This window comes from Oratosquilla oratoria, chromosome 24, assembly GCF_046742065.1.
Source record: "Oratosquilla oratoria isolate Oo_2021 chromosome 24, ASM4674206v1, whole genome shotgun sequence".
NCBI lineage: Eukaryota > Metazoa > Arthropoda > Malacostraca > Stomatopoda > Squillidae > Oratosquilla > Oratosquilla oratoria.
This window is the reverse complement of record NC_134800.1, coordinates 17,912,898-17,933,418: the sequence shown is the minus strand read 5'-3', so window position 1 is coordinate 17,933,418 and position 20,521 is coordinate 17,912,898. Positions and strand designations below refer to the sequence as shown.

General features: G+C 38.9%; 1 protein-coding gene across 3 annotated transcripts in view; it reads right to left on the bottom strand.

The window, feature by feature from the left end:
• Positions 1-1,124: 1,124 nt before the first annotated feature.
• The window catches only part of LOC143038504 (thymidine phosphorylase-like), a 90,817-nt gene continuing 71,420 nt past the window's right edge, over positions 1,125-20,521 (bottom strand). For all 3 annotated transcript variants that reach the window (XM_076207762.1, XM_076207763.1, XM_076207764.1), the window contains exons 5-10: positions 19,569-19,727; positions 18,897-19,178; positions 14,436-14,557; positions 11,609-11,714; positions 5,918-6,033; positions 1,125-3,283 (exon numbers count right to left, since the gene is read on the bottom strand). In XM_076207762.1, the coding sequence (XP_076063877.1) occupies positions 3,125-3,283; positions 5,918-6,033; positions 11,609-11,714; positions 14,436-14,557; positions 18,897-19,178; positions 19,569-19,727 (944 nt within the window). In that variant the 3' untranslated portion in view covers positions 1,125-3,124. The remainder of the gene's footprint in view (positions 3,284-5,917; positions 6,034-11,608; positions 11,715-14,435; positions 14,558-18,896; positions 19,179-19,568; positions 19,728-20,521) is intronic.

Sequence of the window (20,521 nt, the reverse complement as noted above, 5' to 3'; positions counted from 1 at the left end):
AGTGGGTGATGAAAAGAGAGCTGTCAGATAAGGTAAATCAAAGAGTGTTCAGGTGGTCAGGGAATAAGGAAAGCCTAGCACAAAAAGCATAGAAAATAGGAGTAAATGAATCTTGAGAGGAAGGCCAAGAATGAAGTCGATGGATGGGATAAAAGGGTCTTGGATACACAGAGAATGTCTCTGTGGAGCAGGGAAGACAGAGTGCTAAAGATAAAAGTGAATGGATAAAAGGATTATGTGGTCATAAGGGATAAGTCTCTTATATGCTCCATAGATAGTTTTGATTGAATGAGGAATGGGTCACCATATAATGAACTGGGGGTAAATCAGCTCTGGCTTTTGGGCACTGTTATGGGAGTACTGTGTCTTATTGCCTTGTCTTTGACCTGAACATTACAGCAGGGGGCAAAAATGACCCTCCATCCACAAGGGACACTAAATGGGTTTTAATGTGTATGAAGCAGAAATGCCTTCAGGAGTACCTGTGGTGGATGCACGTGATTCAAAGTGGCCCACTGTTTAAGGGTGGGGGTATCAAGTGAAGTGAGTGTTGTCATTTAAAGATGTTTCTCATAATATGAGTGCATTGTGGGGACCCATTTTGGATCTAGAGGCCTGCAATGGATGCAAATACATCTGTTGTGTCTGTCTTTGGGTGATCCTGGCATGAAGTGGGTGTGTGCTTTGACTTGGCCAACCTCTTATAAAGTGAGGGACCTTTGGCATATATGTACATATTACATTATGATTTTGCCTGATTATTTCACCTAACAGCCTTCCTCAACAATTTTGCTTTACAATTTTACCTTGTATTTTCATGATTTCCAAATTAATCAAAAGATTCTGCATAATGAATCTGCAATACAATCATGCCAAATAATTTTGCCTCATAATCTCATCTTATAATTTAATTTTACAATTTCACATAACATTTCTCGTGCAATTTCCCCCTATGATTTTGATAATTGATTTTATCTATAGAGCTAGCCACATTCATCCTCAAATCTAGTACCATACTGTCTGTGACACTTTCTGCTCAATTTTGTTTGATTTCTTTTTATATGATCAGTGTATGCATTCCACTAAGCTGTAACTCATTTATTTATCTATTTATTTGATAAATGTTTTGGCTTGCCTGAACAGGCAGTCTCATGGTTGCCTCCTCTGCAACAGCTCTGCTTGTTGGCAAGAGATTAACTGCTGGAAGACTGAAAAATAATTTGGTTGACAAAACAATAACAATACAGAGTGCAACTTTGCCTGATGGCAAGAAATCTGTAGCTGGGAGACTGAAAGAAATTAAGTGCAAAAAATGAGTGCTAACAGTAAAGAGTGCAAATATGTTTGCACATGTAATTGCACATATATTTATGTTCAGAAAATCATATGGCCCGGATGGTATTGCAAATTGGATTCTAAAGAAATGCAAAGAAGAACTAATGGACAAAATACACAACATAATAAATAACTCACTCAAAGAAGGAAAGATACCTAATGACTGGAAAAATACTAACATTGTACCAATATATAAAGGAGGAAACAAGGAAGAACCCACCAACTATAGGCCAGTATCACTAACAAGCACTATAGCCAAAATTTGTGAGAAAATCATCAAGAATAGATGGGTAAAACATCTGGAAGACAACAACATAATAAACCCAAGACAATTTGGGTTCAGACAAGGAAGATCATGCACCACAAACTTAATATGTTTCTACTCAAGACTAATAGACATAGTGCAAGAAAGAAATGGATGGGCTGATTGTGCCTTCCTAGACTTGCAAAAAGCTTTTGACAAAGTACCACACAGAAAATTACTAAAAAAAATTGGAACAAATAGGAGGAATACAAGGGAACCTACTAAAATGGATGGAGGACTTCCTGACAGGTAGAAAGATGAAAGTAGTGCTCAGAGAAAAATATTCAGAAGGGAAAGAGGTGATCAGTGGAGTACTGCAAGGATCTGTATTGGCACCAGTAATGTTTGCTTTTTATGTGAATGACATGGATGAGGATGTGAATTGTTACATGAGCTTCTTTGCAGACGATGCCAAACTGTCAAGGAAAGTAGAAACTGATAAGGACTGTGAAGCACTGCAGGAAGACCTGAATAAGGTATGGAACTGGAGTCAGAAATGGGAAGTGGACTTTAATACCAAGAAGTGTAGTATAATGGAGTTTGCAAAAAAGCAAAAACAGAATATCAGGAAAATATACAATTGGAACCAAGGAAGTAAAGAAGGTAGGATCCGAAAAAGATTTGGGTGTAATTATCACAAATGACTTGTCCTATGATAAACAGATTAACAAAATTGTCGGGGAGACTTACAACTTGCTAAGATCAATAAAAGTGGTATTTGCATACTTGGACGAAGACATGATAAAAAAATATTGGTTACATTGATAAGGCCTAGACTAGAGTACGCGGCGACATTGTGGTCACCCAGCACCAAAAAGAATATAAAGAAAATAGAAAGAATCCAGAGAGCAGCAACTAAAATGGCACCTGCACTTACAAACCTATCATATGAGGAGAGATTGGCTAAACTGGAGTTACCGATGCTGGAGCAAAGAAGAGAGAGAGGTGACCTATTGACCATCTACAGAATCATGAAAGGCACAGAGATACTTGATAGAGAGGACTTACTAAACTGGGACAAGAGAAACACAAGAGGACATGGAAAGAAAATAAAAAAACATAGCTACAGAAGAGAACTGAAGAAAAACAGTTTTCCACATAGAGTATTGGACAGTGGGAACAAACCGGATAATGAAATAGTATGCGCAAAAACCATTCATGAGTTTAAAAGCAAACTAGACACTGCGAGATACAAAGGCAGGACACCACGAGCATAGCTCCCCTTCCCGCAAAATACAACTAGGTAAATATATTTATGGTGTATGCTGATGTGCATAGAATAATTGTCTATTTCAAGGTCAAGATGATCCCCAAGGTAAGACCAGAGTGTTAAAAAATATACATGTACAACACTGCAGTCCAACATCCTTAGCTCCTTGCAACCACAAATGAAACATTTTTATTGTATTATATCACTTGGTCACTGCAATTGTACATGGTGGTTTGTGTTATGTATATTGTCTATCAGAGATATTGTTTCCATTTCTAATGAACCCTTTCGGTGATTCTTGAAGTCGGCACATAGCTAGCATTCTTGGATATGGTGATGGCTGTTTCCACCTTGAGCACCAGGGACTGTGGAATCTCCTTCTCATAGTGAATTTCTGCCCAGGTGTCACCGATACCCACACCCTCTCCCACCACCTGCAGAAGTGCAAAAAAGTTAATCAATATTCATCTCCTAGAGACCCAATAAAACAGAGGGTTGGGGTAGGGGGAAGGAGGACCATTTTGTGTATATATCACAGTGTGAGACCCCTCAAGCTATTCTTTATGTTAAAAATCCTCCAGTTCAGATATACTATTGTAGCATTATACAGACCTCTTCAACATGGTAACATACTAGTACTGTATATATGAACAATCAATGCAATATACCAAAAGGCCCTTTTTCTCCTTATAAGAGAAGATGACACAGTCAAGTCATACATCCATTTATCAATCATCCTATACCCATGCAACACCCATTTATTGTCCCTTCTATCTTAGCTCCCTGTGGGCGAATGGTCATCCTTGTACCCCTGTCTACTGCTTGAATCAGAAACAGTGCACAAAACACAGTATCTCCACATCAGGACCCAGCAGCCTAAGCTGGGTTAGCCCCACTACTTCATTACATAGATCAAGGGTGGGTGTATTCTTTGACTACCCTGCCCCTTATAAGGGGGAAAGGGCCTTTTGATATATGTATTAAAACTACCTCCCTGTCTCATCTCATTTGATTGCTCCCAGTAATATTTTGTGTGGAATTATGCAAATAAATTTCATTAATACTGAATTTCCTGGCAAATAACATGCACCAGCACATACTATATACCCCTACTTTTCATAACAGTATTTTGGAAAAATGTTAAAGTCCTTGAAATCCTTTGAAAATGGAAGCCTGACTTATCTCTACAAAATGTGAAACTTACACAAAAGTATGGCACATTTTGCCTATTTCTGATAGTTTTACCATGCATCATATATTTTATGGTCTGATACTTATAAACTCTTCATTACAGGAAATATTTTGTTGGAAAAGCAACTAGACTTGCATGACAGGGCTGATACATATTTCCTTTGGATTAATTTTCCATGAATGCACCTGACTAACATGATTTGTGTTTTCACATCTAGAAAAGAAAACGGTAAACAACATGGCATATGGATGGCTATGATTGGCACTGAGGGCAGTACATTGGTTAGTGCTTATCTTGCTCTCTGATAAATAAATATATATCAATATTATGTTCAGTCTATATACTACTGGTATAACATTATATAGTAAGAAAAAATTAAGCTCTAAGGATCTCCTATAGGAGTATGTCATTAGTATTAAGCCTGGCAATCATTAAACCTATTTCTTTTTTCACCATTAACTTTTTGTACAGTTATGTACTATATTAATAAAATAGTGTAAACATGGTAATGGGGATATATATATTTACTACCAATTGCTAAGGTGGTATATTCTTGGTTCAGTAAACCTAATGTAAAACTCAACTGACATAGCTTGCCTTAAGACGGTTCAGTTTTGTCATATAATGTACAGGATTTACTTTTTGGATATTTTTCAGATTTATTAGCCATCTGAGATGTTCATACATCAGCCAATTTCAAAAGTGTTAATGAAATTGATATACAACCACTCCTCGTTTAACGACGACAATTGGGACCAGCGCGCCGTCGTTAACCGAATTGGTCGTTAAGCGAAAATGTATACATATACGTACATGTACTGTATGTACAATGTCCAACAATACATGTATCCTTATTTTCGTGTATTTCCATCTTTTATACAGTACATTAAAGCTTTATTTACTGTTTATTTACGGTAGTTATGTTCCCAAAATTACCATATATGACCAAACCCGCGTATGCTGACATTCCATATTGAATACCGGGGTATTTTTTTAGTTTCGACCATAGGCGCAATATAGCAATAGAAAATTAATTATTAATTTTGTAAATTAAAATGTATCAATATAATATGCAATTTTGTGGGCAGAAATGAAAGTAAAAAATACCATGCTACAAGAAAATATGCTAATAAACGAAGTCGGTAGCATAGGATCGGGACGCCATCTTGTCGTCTGCCAACGTCTCTCACAACGACGACAATGAGGACGAGCCGGATGACATTTAATTTGCAGGTAATGATTTATCAAACACAGGTTAGGTTAGTTTAGTTTAGGTTAGGCAAATTTATCATCCTTTCATTTCCTCGACATCGGCATCTATCATAACAAACATGGTGTAACATTCGTCCAACATGACTTCGTTACTTACGAAATTTGTGTTAGAACCTTTTTTTTATTTCCGCTCACAAAATTGCATATTATGTTGATACATTATAATTTACAAAATTAATAATTAATTTTCTATTGCTATATTGCACCCTTGGTTGAAACTAAAAATTTACCACTACTGGTATATATTGTACCCCAGGTAGTTTTTCCAGCTTGCAGGATGGTAATGTAGACCTAAGCTTCAGAACACTTTACCTCACAGCTAATATCCACCGTACAAGTTCATTTATAACATCATACAAATTTGCCTCAGCCAACTTAATTATCGTACACGACGTCGTAACTTCGGGAGATTTACTTTAAATGAATATTGGTCTGTCATAGAGCCCGTCGTTACTCCGAGTTGTTGTTAACCGAGTAGGTCGTCAAACGAGGAGTGGGTGTACAAGACACCTAGAAAAAGCATACACTTTAACCTTCTAGTTTCCCCCATGTCATAGGTGTTAGAGGAAAAAAAAAAAAAAAAAAAAAGAATTAATGGGGTTACCTTAGTAAGTCTGATGCCCACAGCATGGTTGATGGCGTCGCTAGACTTGCTCCTACCAGCACCAAGGGCCAAGGAGACCTTCGCCAAAGCCAAAGCATCCAAGTCTGTCACCAAACCTATGCAACAAAAGATTGAACATTTTGGTTCTTGTAAAGACAGTTGTGATGGTCTGCCATATGATAAGGTTGCCCAGCTGTAGAAGGGTAACAATAGGATCTTAGGACTGGGGTCCCAAAAGGTGGTATGAGTGGGCTCTAGAGCAATAGAGGGTCAAGAATAGACATAAAGGATTCTGCATTTGTTGTTGTTGTCATTCCCTAGACTGTCTGTCCGAGCAGTCCCATCTCCCCAAGGAATGCCACAGCCGAAACTGGGTTTTCCCACAAATCCTTTATAGAGTGTATGTTGTGTTGTTTGTGTGGATGATTGTGTATAATGCAGTCTTCCATTATGTGTTGTATGGTATGGAGTGAAGTGTTACATCCTGGGCAGCTGTTCACAATGTGGTCATCCAGCCTCTTCTGGTAGCTTAGAAGTGCTGGGTGGTGGCCGCACCACAGTCTGGCCAGGTGGACTCTGTCCTTTCGTGGGAGAGAGGATTCAGAAGGGTGGATATCAGGGGGTCTGGCATGCATCAGTGTGTTGTCTTTCAGTGTGTTAATGGAGCGGTGAGTGATATGATTATGAATATGTTTCCGGAGGCTGGTATTTGGTGGTTGTGGAGGAAGAGAAGAGAGTATCTGTGTGTGATACAGGTCTTTGGGTGTTGTTTTAATGTTTCTTGGTGTGTGTGGGTGTTCTGCTATGTAGTGTAGCAGGTGTGATGTGTTTGTGGTGGCTGCGGCAAGTGTTTGTGTGCCTCTCATGTCGAGGTGGTCCTTGACTTTGAGGACTTTTGTTTCATGGTGTAGATGGTCTGTAGGTGTTGTATTTGTGCAGCCTGTAATTATTTTTAGGGCTTTGTTTTGTATGACTTGAAGGGTGTTGTGGTGTGTCTCACTGAGATTAGGTTCCCATGCAGGACTCGCATAATTCATCACTGAGCGTATGCATTGTTTGTATATTGTTGTATTAGTTTCTTTGTTTTGTTCAAATGTTGTTCCAGTGATTGACTTAAGTGCGTTAAGTCTAGGTGTGCATTTGTTTTTTATGTTTGTGATTGGTTGTTTGAAAGGCATGGATGTATCGTATGTTACACCAAGAATTTTTGGTGTGTTTGTGTGTGGTATTAAAGTGTTGTTGATGTAGAGATGAGGTGTGTATTTGCGTTCTTTTGTCCAGTTGGTGAGAAGTGTTGCTGTAGATTTGGTCGGAGCTATTTTGAGTCTGTGATGAACCATGTGTTGAGTGTATGAAGGTGGCTGGATTATTTCTGCAGCTTTGTCTGTGTTACGATGTGTGCATGTGATTGTTATGTTGTCTGCATAGGAAGAGATTTGTATTTCTGAGGTGTCTGGTGTGGGTAAGTCATGCATGTATAGATTAAAGAGTGTGGGGGATAGAACAGAGCCCTGTGGTACTCCATTCTTAATGTTTCTGATGTGCGATGATTGGCCATTATATGACACGTAAGCATTCCTACCTGCCAGATAATTGGCCAGCCATCTTTTGGTGTTATTGTGCATGTCTGTGTTATATATCTTATTTGTTAGGTTGTGGCGGGGGATAGCATCAAAAGCTTTACTAATGTCTAATGTTATAAGAAGTGTTCTGTGGTGGGGCCTATCTGAATTGATGCCATCTAAAATTCTTTGTGTGAGGTTTATCAGAAGAGTGTTTGTGGAGTGTAGTGGCCTTAAAATCGTGTTGTGAGTCAGCAATGGGAATATGTGGTGTGACAAGTTTAAGTATTAGGCGTTCAATGACTTTAGAGGGGGTGCAGAGAAGTGTGATTGGGCGGTGCGATGTTGGGATTGTTGGGTCTTTGTTCGGTTTTGGAATGGTGATTATTTTACCATGCTTCCAGATGTCGGGTATAGTGTTGTGTGAATAGCTGTAGTTTGCAATGTTTGTGAGTGCGTGTATACCTTGTGGTCCAATGTGTTTTAGGTGGATGTTACTTATGTTATCAGGGCCACAGGCAGATGAGTGCTTGAGATTATGTATTATGTGTTTTGTCTGACTGTCTATGAAGGGTGTATAGTCTGAGTCTGTGGGAAAGTCTTTCTTACGTCGAATAGTGCGTTGGTTGTCAGGGAGAGGAGTGAGATGGCTTGTCCGTGCAAAATGATTTATGAGTGTGTTTGCTTGTTGTCTGTTTGATGGTAGATTGTCTGTTGTTGTGATTATTGCTGCGTGAGAGCGTGTTGTGTTACTGTTGGATAGTGTAATGCTGTTGAGTGTTTTGTACAATTTGCTGGTGTTTGTTTTGTGATCAAGTGTATTGATAAAGTTTTGCCAATTTTGTGTTTTTTGTTTGTGTATTTTATTGGCAATCACAGTGTTTAGTGTTTGTATTTGGTCTGCTATATTTTGAGGGATAGGTGTGGGGGTATTGTGTTTAAGCGTGTCTCATTGTCTGATGAGGCCTTGGATTTCTGGTGTGAAGTTGGGGTTGTGTGATTTTCTGTTGCCTCAAGGGATGTATCTCTTGTCTGCATTTTGTATGATTGAATTAGAAGTGTGCACAGCATTGTTTATGTTTGTGATTGGTGTACTGTTAAGTGTTTCAAAATGTTCTGTCTCTTCAGTAAAAGCTTCCCAGTTAGCTCTCTTGTAATTGGTGTATGTGTGTCTGTGGCCAACTGGGGTGCATCTTGTTTTGGTGGTGATGATGATTGGAAGGAGGTCAGAACCAAGGGTTCCGACCACTCTCCATGACATTGTTGGGGTTAAGCAGGGGGAGCAGAAGATGATATCAGGAAAGGAGGGAGTGTAGAGGGCTTGGTGTGGGATATGAGTATGATTATGTGTGTTGTTCATGATAGTCAATGAGTCAAACTGAGTCTGTATATCAAGCCCCCTGTCTGTGTCAGGGTTCTCAACACACCAGACAGACGACTTGGCGTTGAAGTCACCACCCATGATCAGGTTGGGGATTGAGGCTAGTTGGCTAAATTGAGGCCTGAAGGTGTTTGGAACTGTGGGGGATGATTGGGGGGGAATGTACATGTTAACTATTGTCAGTGTTGATTTTTTGCCTGTGCGGATTCAAATAGATTGGATTTCTGTAGTGTTATCTGTGGTAGGGAGGAGAATTTTGGTTTTTGCAGAATCCTGCAAATGAATCTACTGCAGGATTCTGCAGTAGATTCATTTGGTGTGACTGAACAGAAATGTCATGTTTCGGAGATGGGTCCAGTGTCTGCAAAGTTGGCAATGTGGTGACAGTAGCCTTCTAGAAGGGAAGTATTGTAGTGCTAGCAAATGGGCCATAAATGCAATTGTGGAGAGGACCGAATGAATGAATCACAACCAAGAGGCTGTAAAAAATTGCTTGAAGGGATGCCATTTCACCTTGGAGAGGGTTATACAGTGGAATCTCCACTTACAAACCCCTCTGCATGCAAACAATTTGATTTATGAACCGCTGCCTGAATGAAGATAAGCTTTTGTATACGAACTTTATCCCTGGATATAAATTCACTTATATACCTGGGGACCATTTTGTGTGGGCTCAGCATTGCTCTCACCCACTTTCTTGCTCAATTACACACTCAGTAATAACCAGATAACATGAATGTGGAAATATCTCATTGGCTTTGTGATTTTTTGTGCTTTTATATGCTTTGTTAGTGCTTTATCACCTTGCCAATGATAATGTACCCTTACCAGTTTGGTGTGGGGCCTAAGAAAACAGTGAAAAAGAGTGATAGTGTCAAAAAAGGAGGAGGCAATTATGATCGAGTTGAAGGAGATTTGCAAGAAATATGCTAATGGCATTCATATTGCTGATCTTGCCTGTATGTATGGGAAGAACAAGTCAACAGTAGGGACAATTGTGAAGAAAAAGGATGTGTTTATGACTGTTGATGTGGCTAAGGGGGTGAAAGTTTTGAGAAAGCAATGGCCTAAGGTGAGGGAACAGGTAAAGAAGCTGTTGCTTGTGTGAATAAATGAGAAACAGTTAATGGGTGATAGTGTATCGGAAGCTATTATATGTAAAATGGCAAGGCATTTATGCACTGATTTGTTAAAGAAAGAAGAGGCTAGTACAGTTCCTGAAGACGAATCATTCAAGACCAGCCATGGGTGGTTCGACAAGTTCAGGTAGAGAATAGGTATCCATAATGTTGTGCGACTGACGTAACCTCCCCCTGCCACCTCACCATCCCTTGTATGCCAAGAAAGCCCGCTGACATGGTAAAGTGGATTTGATTGTTATTTTTTTTTTTACTTTATGATAAAATTTTATGCTTTATTATGTTGTTTTATATATATCTTTATACAGACACTCCTCAACTTACGTTTTAGTTTCATTCCAAACGGCCGAACGTAACGTGAAAATGAACGTAAGTTGTTACTATATGTTCCAGTAATGTATGACCGTTCATACTGTACTATACATCCATAAATTCTATTACCGTATCTTATAAAACACCCCTAAATCATTAATTATAAACATAACATTGTAAAATAATAACATTAATTTCAAATAAATTAAATTCAAGCAACATAAAGTGAGATGGTGGAGAAGGAGGAGGGGGAGGAGGAGGCAAGGCACGTTCAGTCTGTTGTTTGTGCCATGTAAACAATGGACGCAGCATCATGTGTAAGTATCGTCTGAATGTCTCATACTACGGAGAGCACGCTAAACTAGAAAAAAAAAATTTACAATTTTTTTTTACAGTCAGTTCAAACGTAAAATCGAAAAAACGTAAAATGAATGAACGTAAGTAGAGGAGCGTCTGTACTGTGTTTAATATGTACGCAAGTTACAAATCTTTACTTACATAGCAAAAAAATAGGGACTTTTGTCAAGACTGGAACTAATTATTCATGTTTCCTTTATTTCTTGTGAGGAAGTTAGTTCCCAGATAAAAAATTTCACCTTGCAAATCACCTTCACAAATGAATTAAGTTAATAAGCTGAGGTATCACTGTACCTGTATTGATATCAAGTGCTGGCAGGAAACTCAAAAATACATATCATTGAGGGAATAAAAGATGCTGAATAAAATTGTCTATTGAGGGGTTTACATAAATGATTTTTAACTCTTTTGCACCATCCCTACTTCTCTCATTCTGGATCATATTCCAAATTCATACTTCTCAGCTCATTCTATCACTGTGATCCAATAGTCATTTAGTGTGCATCTGTCACTCTGATTAATTCAAATAAAATTCCTTAAAATTCTCTGCAAAATTGTAGAATTCCATCTTTCTCCTTTCATAGTTCTCAGTAACGTTTCAGACTGAAATCCCTTCCAACCAGTTCCATTTATTTTTCAGCATTATTATATTTTAGGGAAGAGGATCTTACATTTAATGACTGACTCAGCCTGGTAATGCCCTTTTCAAATTTGGTTATGGCCAATGCAAGATAGTTTTATTAAGCCTGAGAACAGAGTTGAGATAAAGAGGATCTCTGTAAAGATCTCATTTAAACCTTCATTTGTTTCTTGTTTAAATCAAACCATTTGACATTAGCCAGAACAAAATCTGTAAAGGGTGTCATTAACAAAAGGGATTAAGATAGATTTCAGGACCCTGGAATTCGAATGAATCGCTCTTTGGGGTGCACCCACTCACCTGCTTTCGTGGCTCGTACATTCAAGACATGCGAAGCCTTTGGAAGGACACTTGAGGTTCCTTTTTTCTCCAAACAGATCTGTTCTGCAGTGTCTTTCGACACGCCCTAGGAAGATAAGTACAGTAGTGTACAGTGAAAGTACAAACCAACAAGGGTGCTTTGGGTCATCATAATAACATGTGGAGAAAAAATTAATAATCCATATTAACTGTATTGGAGAAGTGCACTGAAAATGGAGCCCTGCATGTCCACAACAATGCCAAATTTGTAATAATAATTGATAATGGAAATAACAATAATAACAATAGGACAAACTGTAGGTGTGTTCTTGTGGTGGTCCTGCAAAATAGACAACAGAACTTCCCATTTTCAAAACCTGTCAACCCCATTATCTCCATCAGGAATTGCAGCCTTGAAGGGCTGAAACTCAGTCTCCAAATTGGGCACAAGATCTCTGTTTCTCATTTTCAACTTCTTGGACCTTTTCACCCATGGAAAACTTACAAGTAGCATATGCTCCTCTCCTAATATTTTCAACTGGTGATATAGAAACAATTCCACACTAATACAGAAAGAGATCTGTGGGAGGGCCAAAAGACTGCTGCAAGCTGCTGTAGGGCTGTAGGTTTTCCATGTGAAATTTGAGGCAACAGCTATTATTATTATTAAAAACAAGAGTAATAAAAACACACACACACACACACACGAAGAAGACTGGAGAATATTGCAAAAAAATCTAGATACTCTTTGCTTGGAGCCAAGAATGGAAATTGAATTCCAATACCAAAAAATGTAATGTACTGGAAATGGGCAATAACTGCAAAAGACCATCTAACCATTCCATAGGAAGTGCATTACCAAAGCAAAAGACGAGAAAGATTTGGTGGTGTTGATAAAAGAACCTGTCACATGACAGATATATCAGCAGGATTGTGGGAAAGACATATGAACTGCTGCAGAAGATTAAAGTGATTTTTCACTTTATGGATGAAGAGATTATGAAAAAAACTAGTAGAAATCCTGATCCATCCATATGCATCATTGGTATGGTCCCTACATAGAATGAAGGATATAAGCAAGATCAAGAGAATACAAAGGTGTAGATAAACCATGCAAGGAGAGACTGGATCTACCAGCTTTGAAAGGTCAGAGAGAAAGAGGTGATATAATTACAGTACTGTATTCAGGTTACTAAAGAGGATAGACTACATTGACAGAAGAGATCTCTTGATTAAGGACAGAACTTTAAGAGATCATAAGAACAAAATAAGGGAGACTATATGTCTTAAGGATGTGAAGAAATTTATTTTCCATATAGATGCATAGCTACTTGGAATGGCAGCCTTAGAAGGTGTGTAAAGATATAATGAAAAATGCAAGGACCAACCTAAACTATTTTACGGGTATGTGAATGGTAAACTATAAGATAAACAAGAAATAGTAAAACTGCATCAAGGGAATAATGAATATATAGAAAATTCCTTAGAAATGGCTGAAATTATGAACAACCATTTTAAATCTGTATTCGCACTTGAAAGTACACAAAATTGGGAGGAAAGACAGAAAGATCCCCCCCCCCCATGAAAGAAATAACTGAGACACAGAAGGAAATAAGGGACCAAATACAAAACCTTGACATCAGAAAATCACATGGGCTGGATGGAATTGCAATTGGATATTAAAAGAATGTACAGATAAACTAACAGACAAAATATGTAAGATAATTGATTACTCAAAGAAGGAAAGGTACCACAAGTTTGGAAAAATGCAAATATTGTACTAATATATAAAGCAGGGGACAAGGAAAATCCAATTAACTATAGGCAGGTCTCCCTTACAAGCACAATAGCAAAAATATGTGAAAAAATTATCAAAAGTAGATGGATTAAATATCTGGAAGAAAATAATATACTGAATCCAACACAATTTAGATTTAGATATGGAAGATCATGTGCCACTAACTTGATTTCCTGTTACTCTAGACTAATAGAAATAATGCAATAAAGGGGCAGATGGGCAGATTGTGCTTTCCTAGATGTACAAAAAGCATTTGATAAAGTACCACACAAAAAGCCACTAAGAAAAATTGAATCAATAGGTGGTGTTCAAGGAAATTTTTTGGAATGGGTGGAAGATGTCTTGACCAGGGGAAAAATAAGGGTAATACTTAGAGACAAATACTCAGCCTTGGAAGTAATTATAAGTGGAGTTCCACAAGGTTCTGTATTGGCTCCAATTATGTTTGCCATATATATAAATGACATGAATGAAGATGTGGAATGTTATATAAACTTCTTTGTACCAATTCTATGTTGCCCTGATGTTTTGTTTTTACTTTTCCAAATTCCATTATATTACTTTTCTTGATGTTGAAGTTCATTTCCCACTTTTGACTCTATTCCCAGACTTTATCCAGGTCTTTCTGTAGTGATTCACAGTCTTCCTCTGTACTTTCTTTAGCAGTTTTGCATCATCTGCAAGGAAGTTCATATAACATTCCACATCTTTGTCCATGTCATTTATATATATATGGCAAACATTAAGGGAACCAATACAGAACCTTGTGGAACTCCACTAATCATTTCTTCCCAGGTCAAGTATTTGTCTCTAAGTACCACCCTTATTTTTCTCCCGTTCAAGGAATCTTCCATCCATTTCAATAACTTTCCTTGTACACCACCTATTATTTTTATTTTTCTTAGTGTGTGTGGAAGAAAAAATATGGAAAGCACTTCAAGAAGAAACTTATTCTTGCATCACCAGTGACATAATTGACATATGCCCCAACAATTTTTAAATTTACTCAATGTACAACCAGTCACTCACCTGCAGCTGCAGCATTTGACAAAAGACTCTCATGGCAGATCCATCCTTAAGGCTCATGGCAATAGCATCTCTGCCCTTTACTGCATCCGGGGTCAGGCCTGAACTTGCCAGAAGTTCCCCTCCTGGGCAAAAATAGGACAAACAGCATGCAGTGGAATAAAATGTAAGAGTAAACTGGAACCAGTAGAACTTCTGACTTATAATGAAACCAGAAACAAAATAACAACAATAATGATAATAGAATTATAATTATACATATAAAATAAATAATGAAAATAACAACTAATAATGATGTAAACATAATAGTGACCTATTGTGAACTTCCACATAGAGGTCCTGTAAGATAGATGTAGAGAATTGTCTTCCCACTATTTATTTGCAAATCCCATCGACCTCATGTGGAAGTGCCATGTAAGGCTAGTACATGATTTATGGTCCAGGTCTAAGACCTCAATTATATATATTTTTTTTTCACCTAAGAAAATTTTATTATTATTATCATTATTACTATTCATAATGAATGTTAATGTAAGAAAGGGGCCTTGAGTAAAAGAGGAATGTCTGTTAAGCAGGGAAGGGAGAGGGCAAGAGATAGGTCAGAGTAGAGAATGGTTGTGAATGGATGATAAACTGATGGAGCCTCAAGGGATTTTTCTTCATCTCTAATTATCCATGAGGTGATGAGGAGGGAGGGTTCCCATGTAAATGAAGCAGTGGGTATAAACTAGGTTCAGTTGCTGTGTCTTGCTGCATTGCTTCTGAACCCAGGCAGTGTGTCAGGAGCAGGGATGGCCCTTCATCCACAAGGAACTAATGTAAAAGGGAGAAGAAATAGGTGGAAGATGGAGGGTGAGTGCTTCCTTTTAAAGGGGAAGAAGCATTTGGTGTATAGATAGATTATTATGAAAATAATAATCTATCTGGACACGAAGAGCTTTTTCCCCATTAAAAGGGAAGTAGCCAAGTCAAAGGAACATACACATAAGGTATATGGTATAAGGTATGAATATAATAAGGTATGAACATAAGGTATATGGTATAAGGTATGAATATAATAAGGTATGAACATAAGGCATGAATATATACACACATAAGGTATATGGTATAAGGTATGAATATAATAAGGTATGAATATAATAAGGTATGAATATGATAATAATGATAGTAATAATAAAATGAACAAAAGTAAGGTGGGGAGATGTACAAGGCAAGAGGGTAACACCAAGCTGGAGGTAGGACTTAAAGGAGAAAGGCTGGAGGAAGTGAAGAGTTTTAGATATTTAGGGTTATACATATAGCAGGAATTAGAAGAGTAGGGTTGAAAATAGATTACAGAGCAAGGGAAGCAAGTAAATGCTGTGGGGGAATGAAAAGCATCATGAGGTAAGTCACATTAAGGACTGTTATGTAATAACTTATGACTGGTTTTCTCGCACATGTGATATAAGGCTTAATCTTTTTAAGGATTTGTTGGTTTGACATTTCTTTTTACAACTTGTTTTTGTATTATCTTTTCTTCATATGCCAAAGAAAAATATACTGTCTTGTATATTCTAATGTCTTTTTTTTTTCTCATTGTTGTCTTGTGTATAGTACCAGCAGTACCCAACATTAACAATCCTTAGACAACAACACAATATATTTTCCCTGAGTGACTTACGGTCCTGCCTAGAATCTGTTACCGGTTACCTGAAGGATATTTATCTTCTGCAAATGAGACATGGAGCAATGGACTGACTGACTGGTACCAGGAATCAATGATTTTCTTGATTTGCTTGTCTATATCACGCTTGCTGAACCCATTGTTTAACAGTACAGTACTTGTGTTGGTCTATCTGTTTCTGTGTGAATTTGTTTCCATGTGCTGCAGTGGGTAAGTGCTTTCCATATGTAGGCATTTATGGTTGAAACCTTGTACATTTAGGGGTGCTCATTTTTACCACTCAAGCAAAGGCATTTGTAGGTTTTTTGTGAACATCAATGGTGGAATTTTCTTGTCACTGTTTAATAAGTATGCTTACTAATTTCCACCTTGCAACCAGTTCTTATGTACTTGCATATCTTCTACCACCACCTTTTCCTCTTCATCCCACCATTCACAATCTTTCCTTCTGCTCCTTCCCATTCTCCTTGTCCCACATACCATCTCTGAGCATTTTGACACTTCCATCTTGAAACATACTTTTTTTTTTTTTTACTCCTTTTTCCCTTTTATCTCTCACCACCTCCCACACTTTTCTCAGCTTCTGCTGGTATTCTTTCTCCTGCTCCTTCTCATTAAATTTGCTTACTCTGAGTACCTCTCTACCACCCACCCTTTTCCTCTTCCTCCACTTTTCCTCTACTCTCAATTTCCCTTCTACCAAGAAATTATCTGAAACTAACCCATTAATGGCCTATCAACCATCCTTCACTTCATGATCCTTTTCACTGTATAATTAAGCTTGGCTCTCTTCTTACACACTGTGTTTGCTATTATCAACTCACTTTCTAAACACATCTCCAACATTATTTCTCCACTGATTCTTATCCAGCACCCCAAACCTCACTACTACATCTCTTGGCTCATCTCCTACTCTAGCATAGAGGTTCCCAACATCACTAGATTTATATTCCTCCCAAAACTCTAAAGACTCATTTGAATTGATCCAAAAAGCCTCCCTTTCCTCTTAACTTTTCTCATCACCCGGACCACATGCACTTACAAAAACCCACACCACCCATCCCACTTTTACCTTTGTCCACATCAACCTCAAAGACATTTCCTTCCATCCTGTGCACTTTCCTCTCTCATTACTTACCAGCACAGCCACTCCTTCCCTCCCTCATCACTCCAGACATCCACTCTACCACATTCCCAAACTCTTTCAACTTGGCTTCATTTAACACTAACATGTCCAACTTCTTTCTCACAAAGAAACCACAAATTTCTTCCCTTTTACTCTTATCTGCACCACAACCATTTACATTTAATGACCCACTTATCAGAGTTCTGGTTGGACTCATCCTCCCAGACCCTCTTATGCCTTGATTTTTTGAAGGATGAACATACAGAGAGCAGGATCTCTAGTCCTATCTCTCCATCCCACTGAATTGCCTTTTACAACAAGCATAAGAAATATGGTGGGAGAATTCTTTCCTCCCCCCCCACCCCCACCCCCACACAGCAGGGAGATCCAGAAGAGGTCATAAACGTGGTAAAGGACAGTTTCAAGGGAACATTATAAAGGAGGGACAGCTGTAGTACAAAAGTAGCATCATTCCTCAATAAGCACATATTCTGTCTCTAACATGGACAAATGATATACAGATCTGGTCCATAGGGGTGCTCCAAAACAGTCCCTACAGCATGGGCTGCATGTTACCAGGTAGTCAATGTCCCATTATGATGATAACAATAATGATAATGATTAATCCATTGCTCCAGATCATTTGGAGGAGACCCACAGCTTCCAAGTAACTGAGAACAACCACCAAGTTGGCTTGTAAGTCACTCAAGGAAGAAATATATTGTTGTTTCCTGGGTATGGTAATGATGACATAATGTAAGATCAGGTGTTTGGCATCTCTCGTATGATGATTATGTCTGGGACAATTTCTTTTTGTAGCCAGGTCTGTTCTAATATTTGGGTTTGTTTTCTTTTGCTTGAAATCTCTGGGAACGTGTTTCTTGCTGGCTTTCTATGACCACTGTGATATCCTTTACTTAGTTTTGTAAAAATGGAAATTGGGTTATGACAAAGGTCTCTAAGTTCTTTTCTCCTTCACGTAATCTTGCCAATTAAATTTTTTGTAATTTGTGGATTTTTTCAAGTTCTATGACAATCTGTATTGGAAAGTGGTATGAGGGAAGATCATAAGTTTGTGATTAGAGTGTTGAGCATATTGTTATGTCTGGTTATGTTGCATTGGGAAGGTTGTCTACTGGGTTGATTGTTGGAGTTTAGTATGTTAAGGTATGATGGTTGTTTTAATATTACGTTTCCTCTTTATTGTGTTGTTTGTTTGTGTAGCCAGTTTGAATGTTATGCTTTAATGTCACTTCTCTCTCTCTCTCTCTCTCTCTTTTTGATAGGTGGGTGGAGCTGAGGTATGTACCCCACTAGTAATAGTATTAATAACAATGTGATTATGATAACAATGGTCATAATGATATAAAGGAGAGGCCAAGTCAAAGCACACCCCTATATCGTACACAATCAAAACCCATTTAACCACCCTCCCATATGCTAGTACCTCTGGGATGAAGGGTCATCCTTGCTCATATGACAAGGCATGTAGCAAGGCACAGCTTATCCACAGTAGAGCCAAACAGCTGAATCTAGTGGTGACCCTGTCCTCTCCATCCACTCTAAATATGAATTATTACAATACACTTTTGAGCTGCATCATCCCTTCATCTATTCACAGTCTTCCTTCACTCACCCATACTTTTGACACTTCCTACTTAACATTTCTTACCTAACACTGTCACCAGTTCAACGAGATCATCAGAGCCTTTGCCTCGGAGGCACTCAATCGACTCCTCAACCTCGAGGGCATTGCCAATGGTGCGCCCAATGGGTGTGTCCATGTTAGTAATAAGGGCAGTGGTGCGCATGTTCAGGGCGTTAGCTGTATCCACAAGGGCCCTGGCTAAGTCTTTGGCCTCCTGCTGGGTCTTCATAAAGGTCCCCCGTCCATACTTTACGTCGAGGACAAGTGTGTTCAGGCCCTCCGCTGCCTTCTTGCTCACAATCGAGGCTGGAAAGGAAAGGAGTACATGAGGGGAAAAAATTATGTTCATACCTTTGTGTAGGAGAGTGAAACATAATGACCAAAGGAATCCAGTGAGGGTTCTACAGTTTGGCCTCACATATTTTCTTCTTTTTTAAGGTCAGCCCTAAAGTATCAGTCACATTGGTCTTGTATTGCTGGGGATGCAACAAGGTCACTGACAGCTCCAATCCAGGAACAACTGACCCTCTACTAAGTGCAGTCACTTCTTAAAATCTCTCGTTCCAGGGTTGGGTTTCAGACACCACATTTGAAGCTAAGGCACTTCAAAGCCTAAGATACCACCAATTTGTTTTCTCATTGCATGACCAACGTTGACAACGTCCTCTCTGTCAGACACACGCACTAAATACTTACCCACAATCAGTGGGAGGGAGTCGATGGTGCCAGTGATGTCCCTGACAGCGTACATCCTCTTGTCAGCAGGCACGATGGACCCGGTCTGCCCAACAATGCAGCACCCTGCCTTCTGAAGTGCCACATTCATCTCCTCAGCACTGAGCATCACACGGTAGCCTGTGGAAAGGGGAGACGCTGAGAGTCACCATGACTCTAAAGGGGCCTTACCAAGCTGGTCAATGACACAGACTATTTGGGGGCACTGGTGTGCCATAGTCGGGTGCCATTCCTTAGGAAAAGAAAGATCCTGGTCAAGTGATGCCACAGTTTGCAGGCATCTCAGAGTCCACAGGATTTTCTTTTTTTCTCAAGTGGGGTCACAAACCGAAAAGTAGCTATACTTAGGGTATGCTTAAAGACTTCATTTAGTGCTCAAGTTGACTCTTGGGAACCTGAAGAACAGCAGTACATAAGAACAGGGTTATGTGGTAAGATAGGTTGAATCAACTCTCCTTGCATGCAGTGTTGAAGCGACTTCCTACCCCACCCCCTTTTCAGATGGCCAAAACGTGAGTCCTCTTTCGGTACTATGACCACAGCCTCTGTGGAGAACAAACCCACCCATCTCTGCTAAGATGGCAATACCAGAAATCCTTTCTGTTATGTTAGGATCAGATTTTGTTACTGGTTAGAAGTCAAACCCACTATCTTATTAGTGTTGGAAACCCTACCCCTACACCTCACCCCCACCCACCTCTAATATTGGCCTCCGATACAAAGGACAAGAACATTAGATCGTCTCAATGACCTTCAGGGAGATTATGTCACTGTGACATTGTGCCATATGGGGGTCATATGCCGTGGAAACGCCATTTAACATTCATATGTTCAAACTATCGTAGTTCAACAAAACCCTAAATTAGAGGTGACAATGTATTTGGCGGTGCCGGAAGGCACGAGAGGCCACTAAG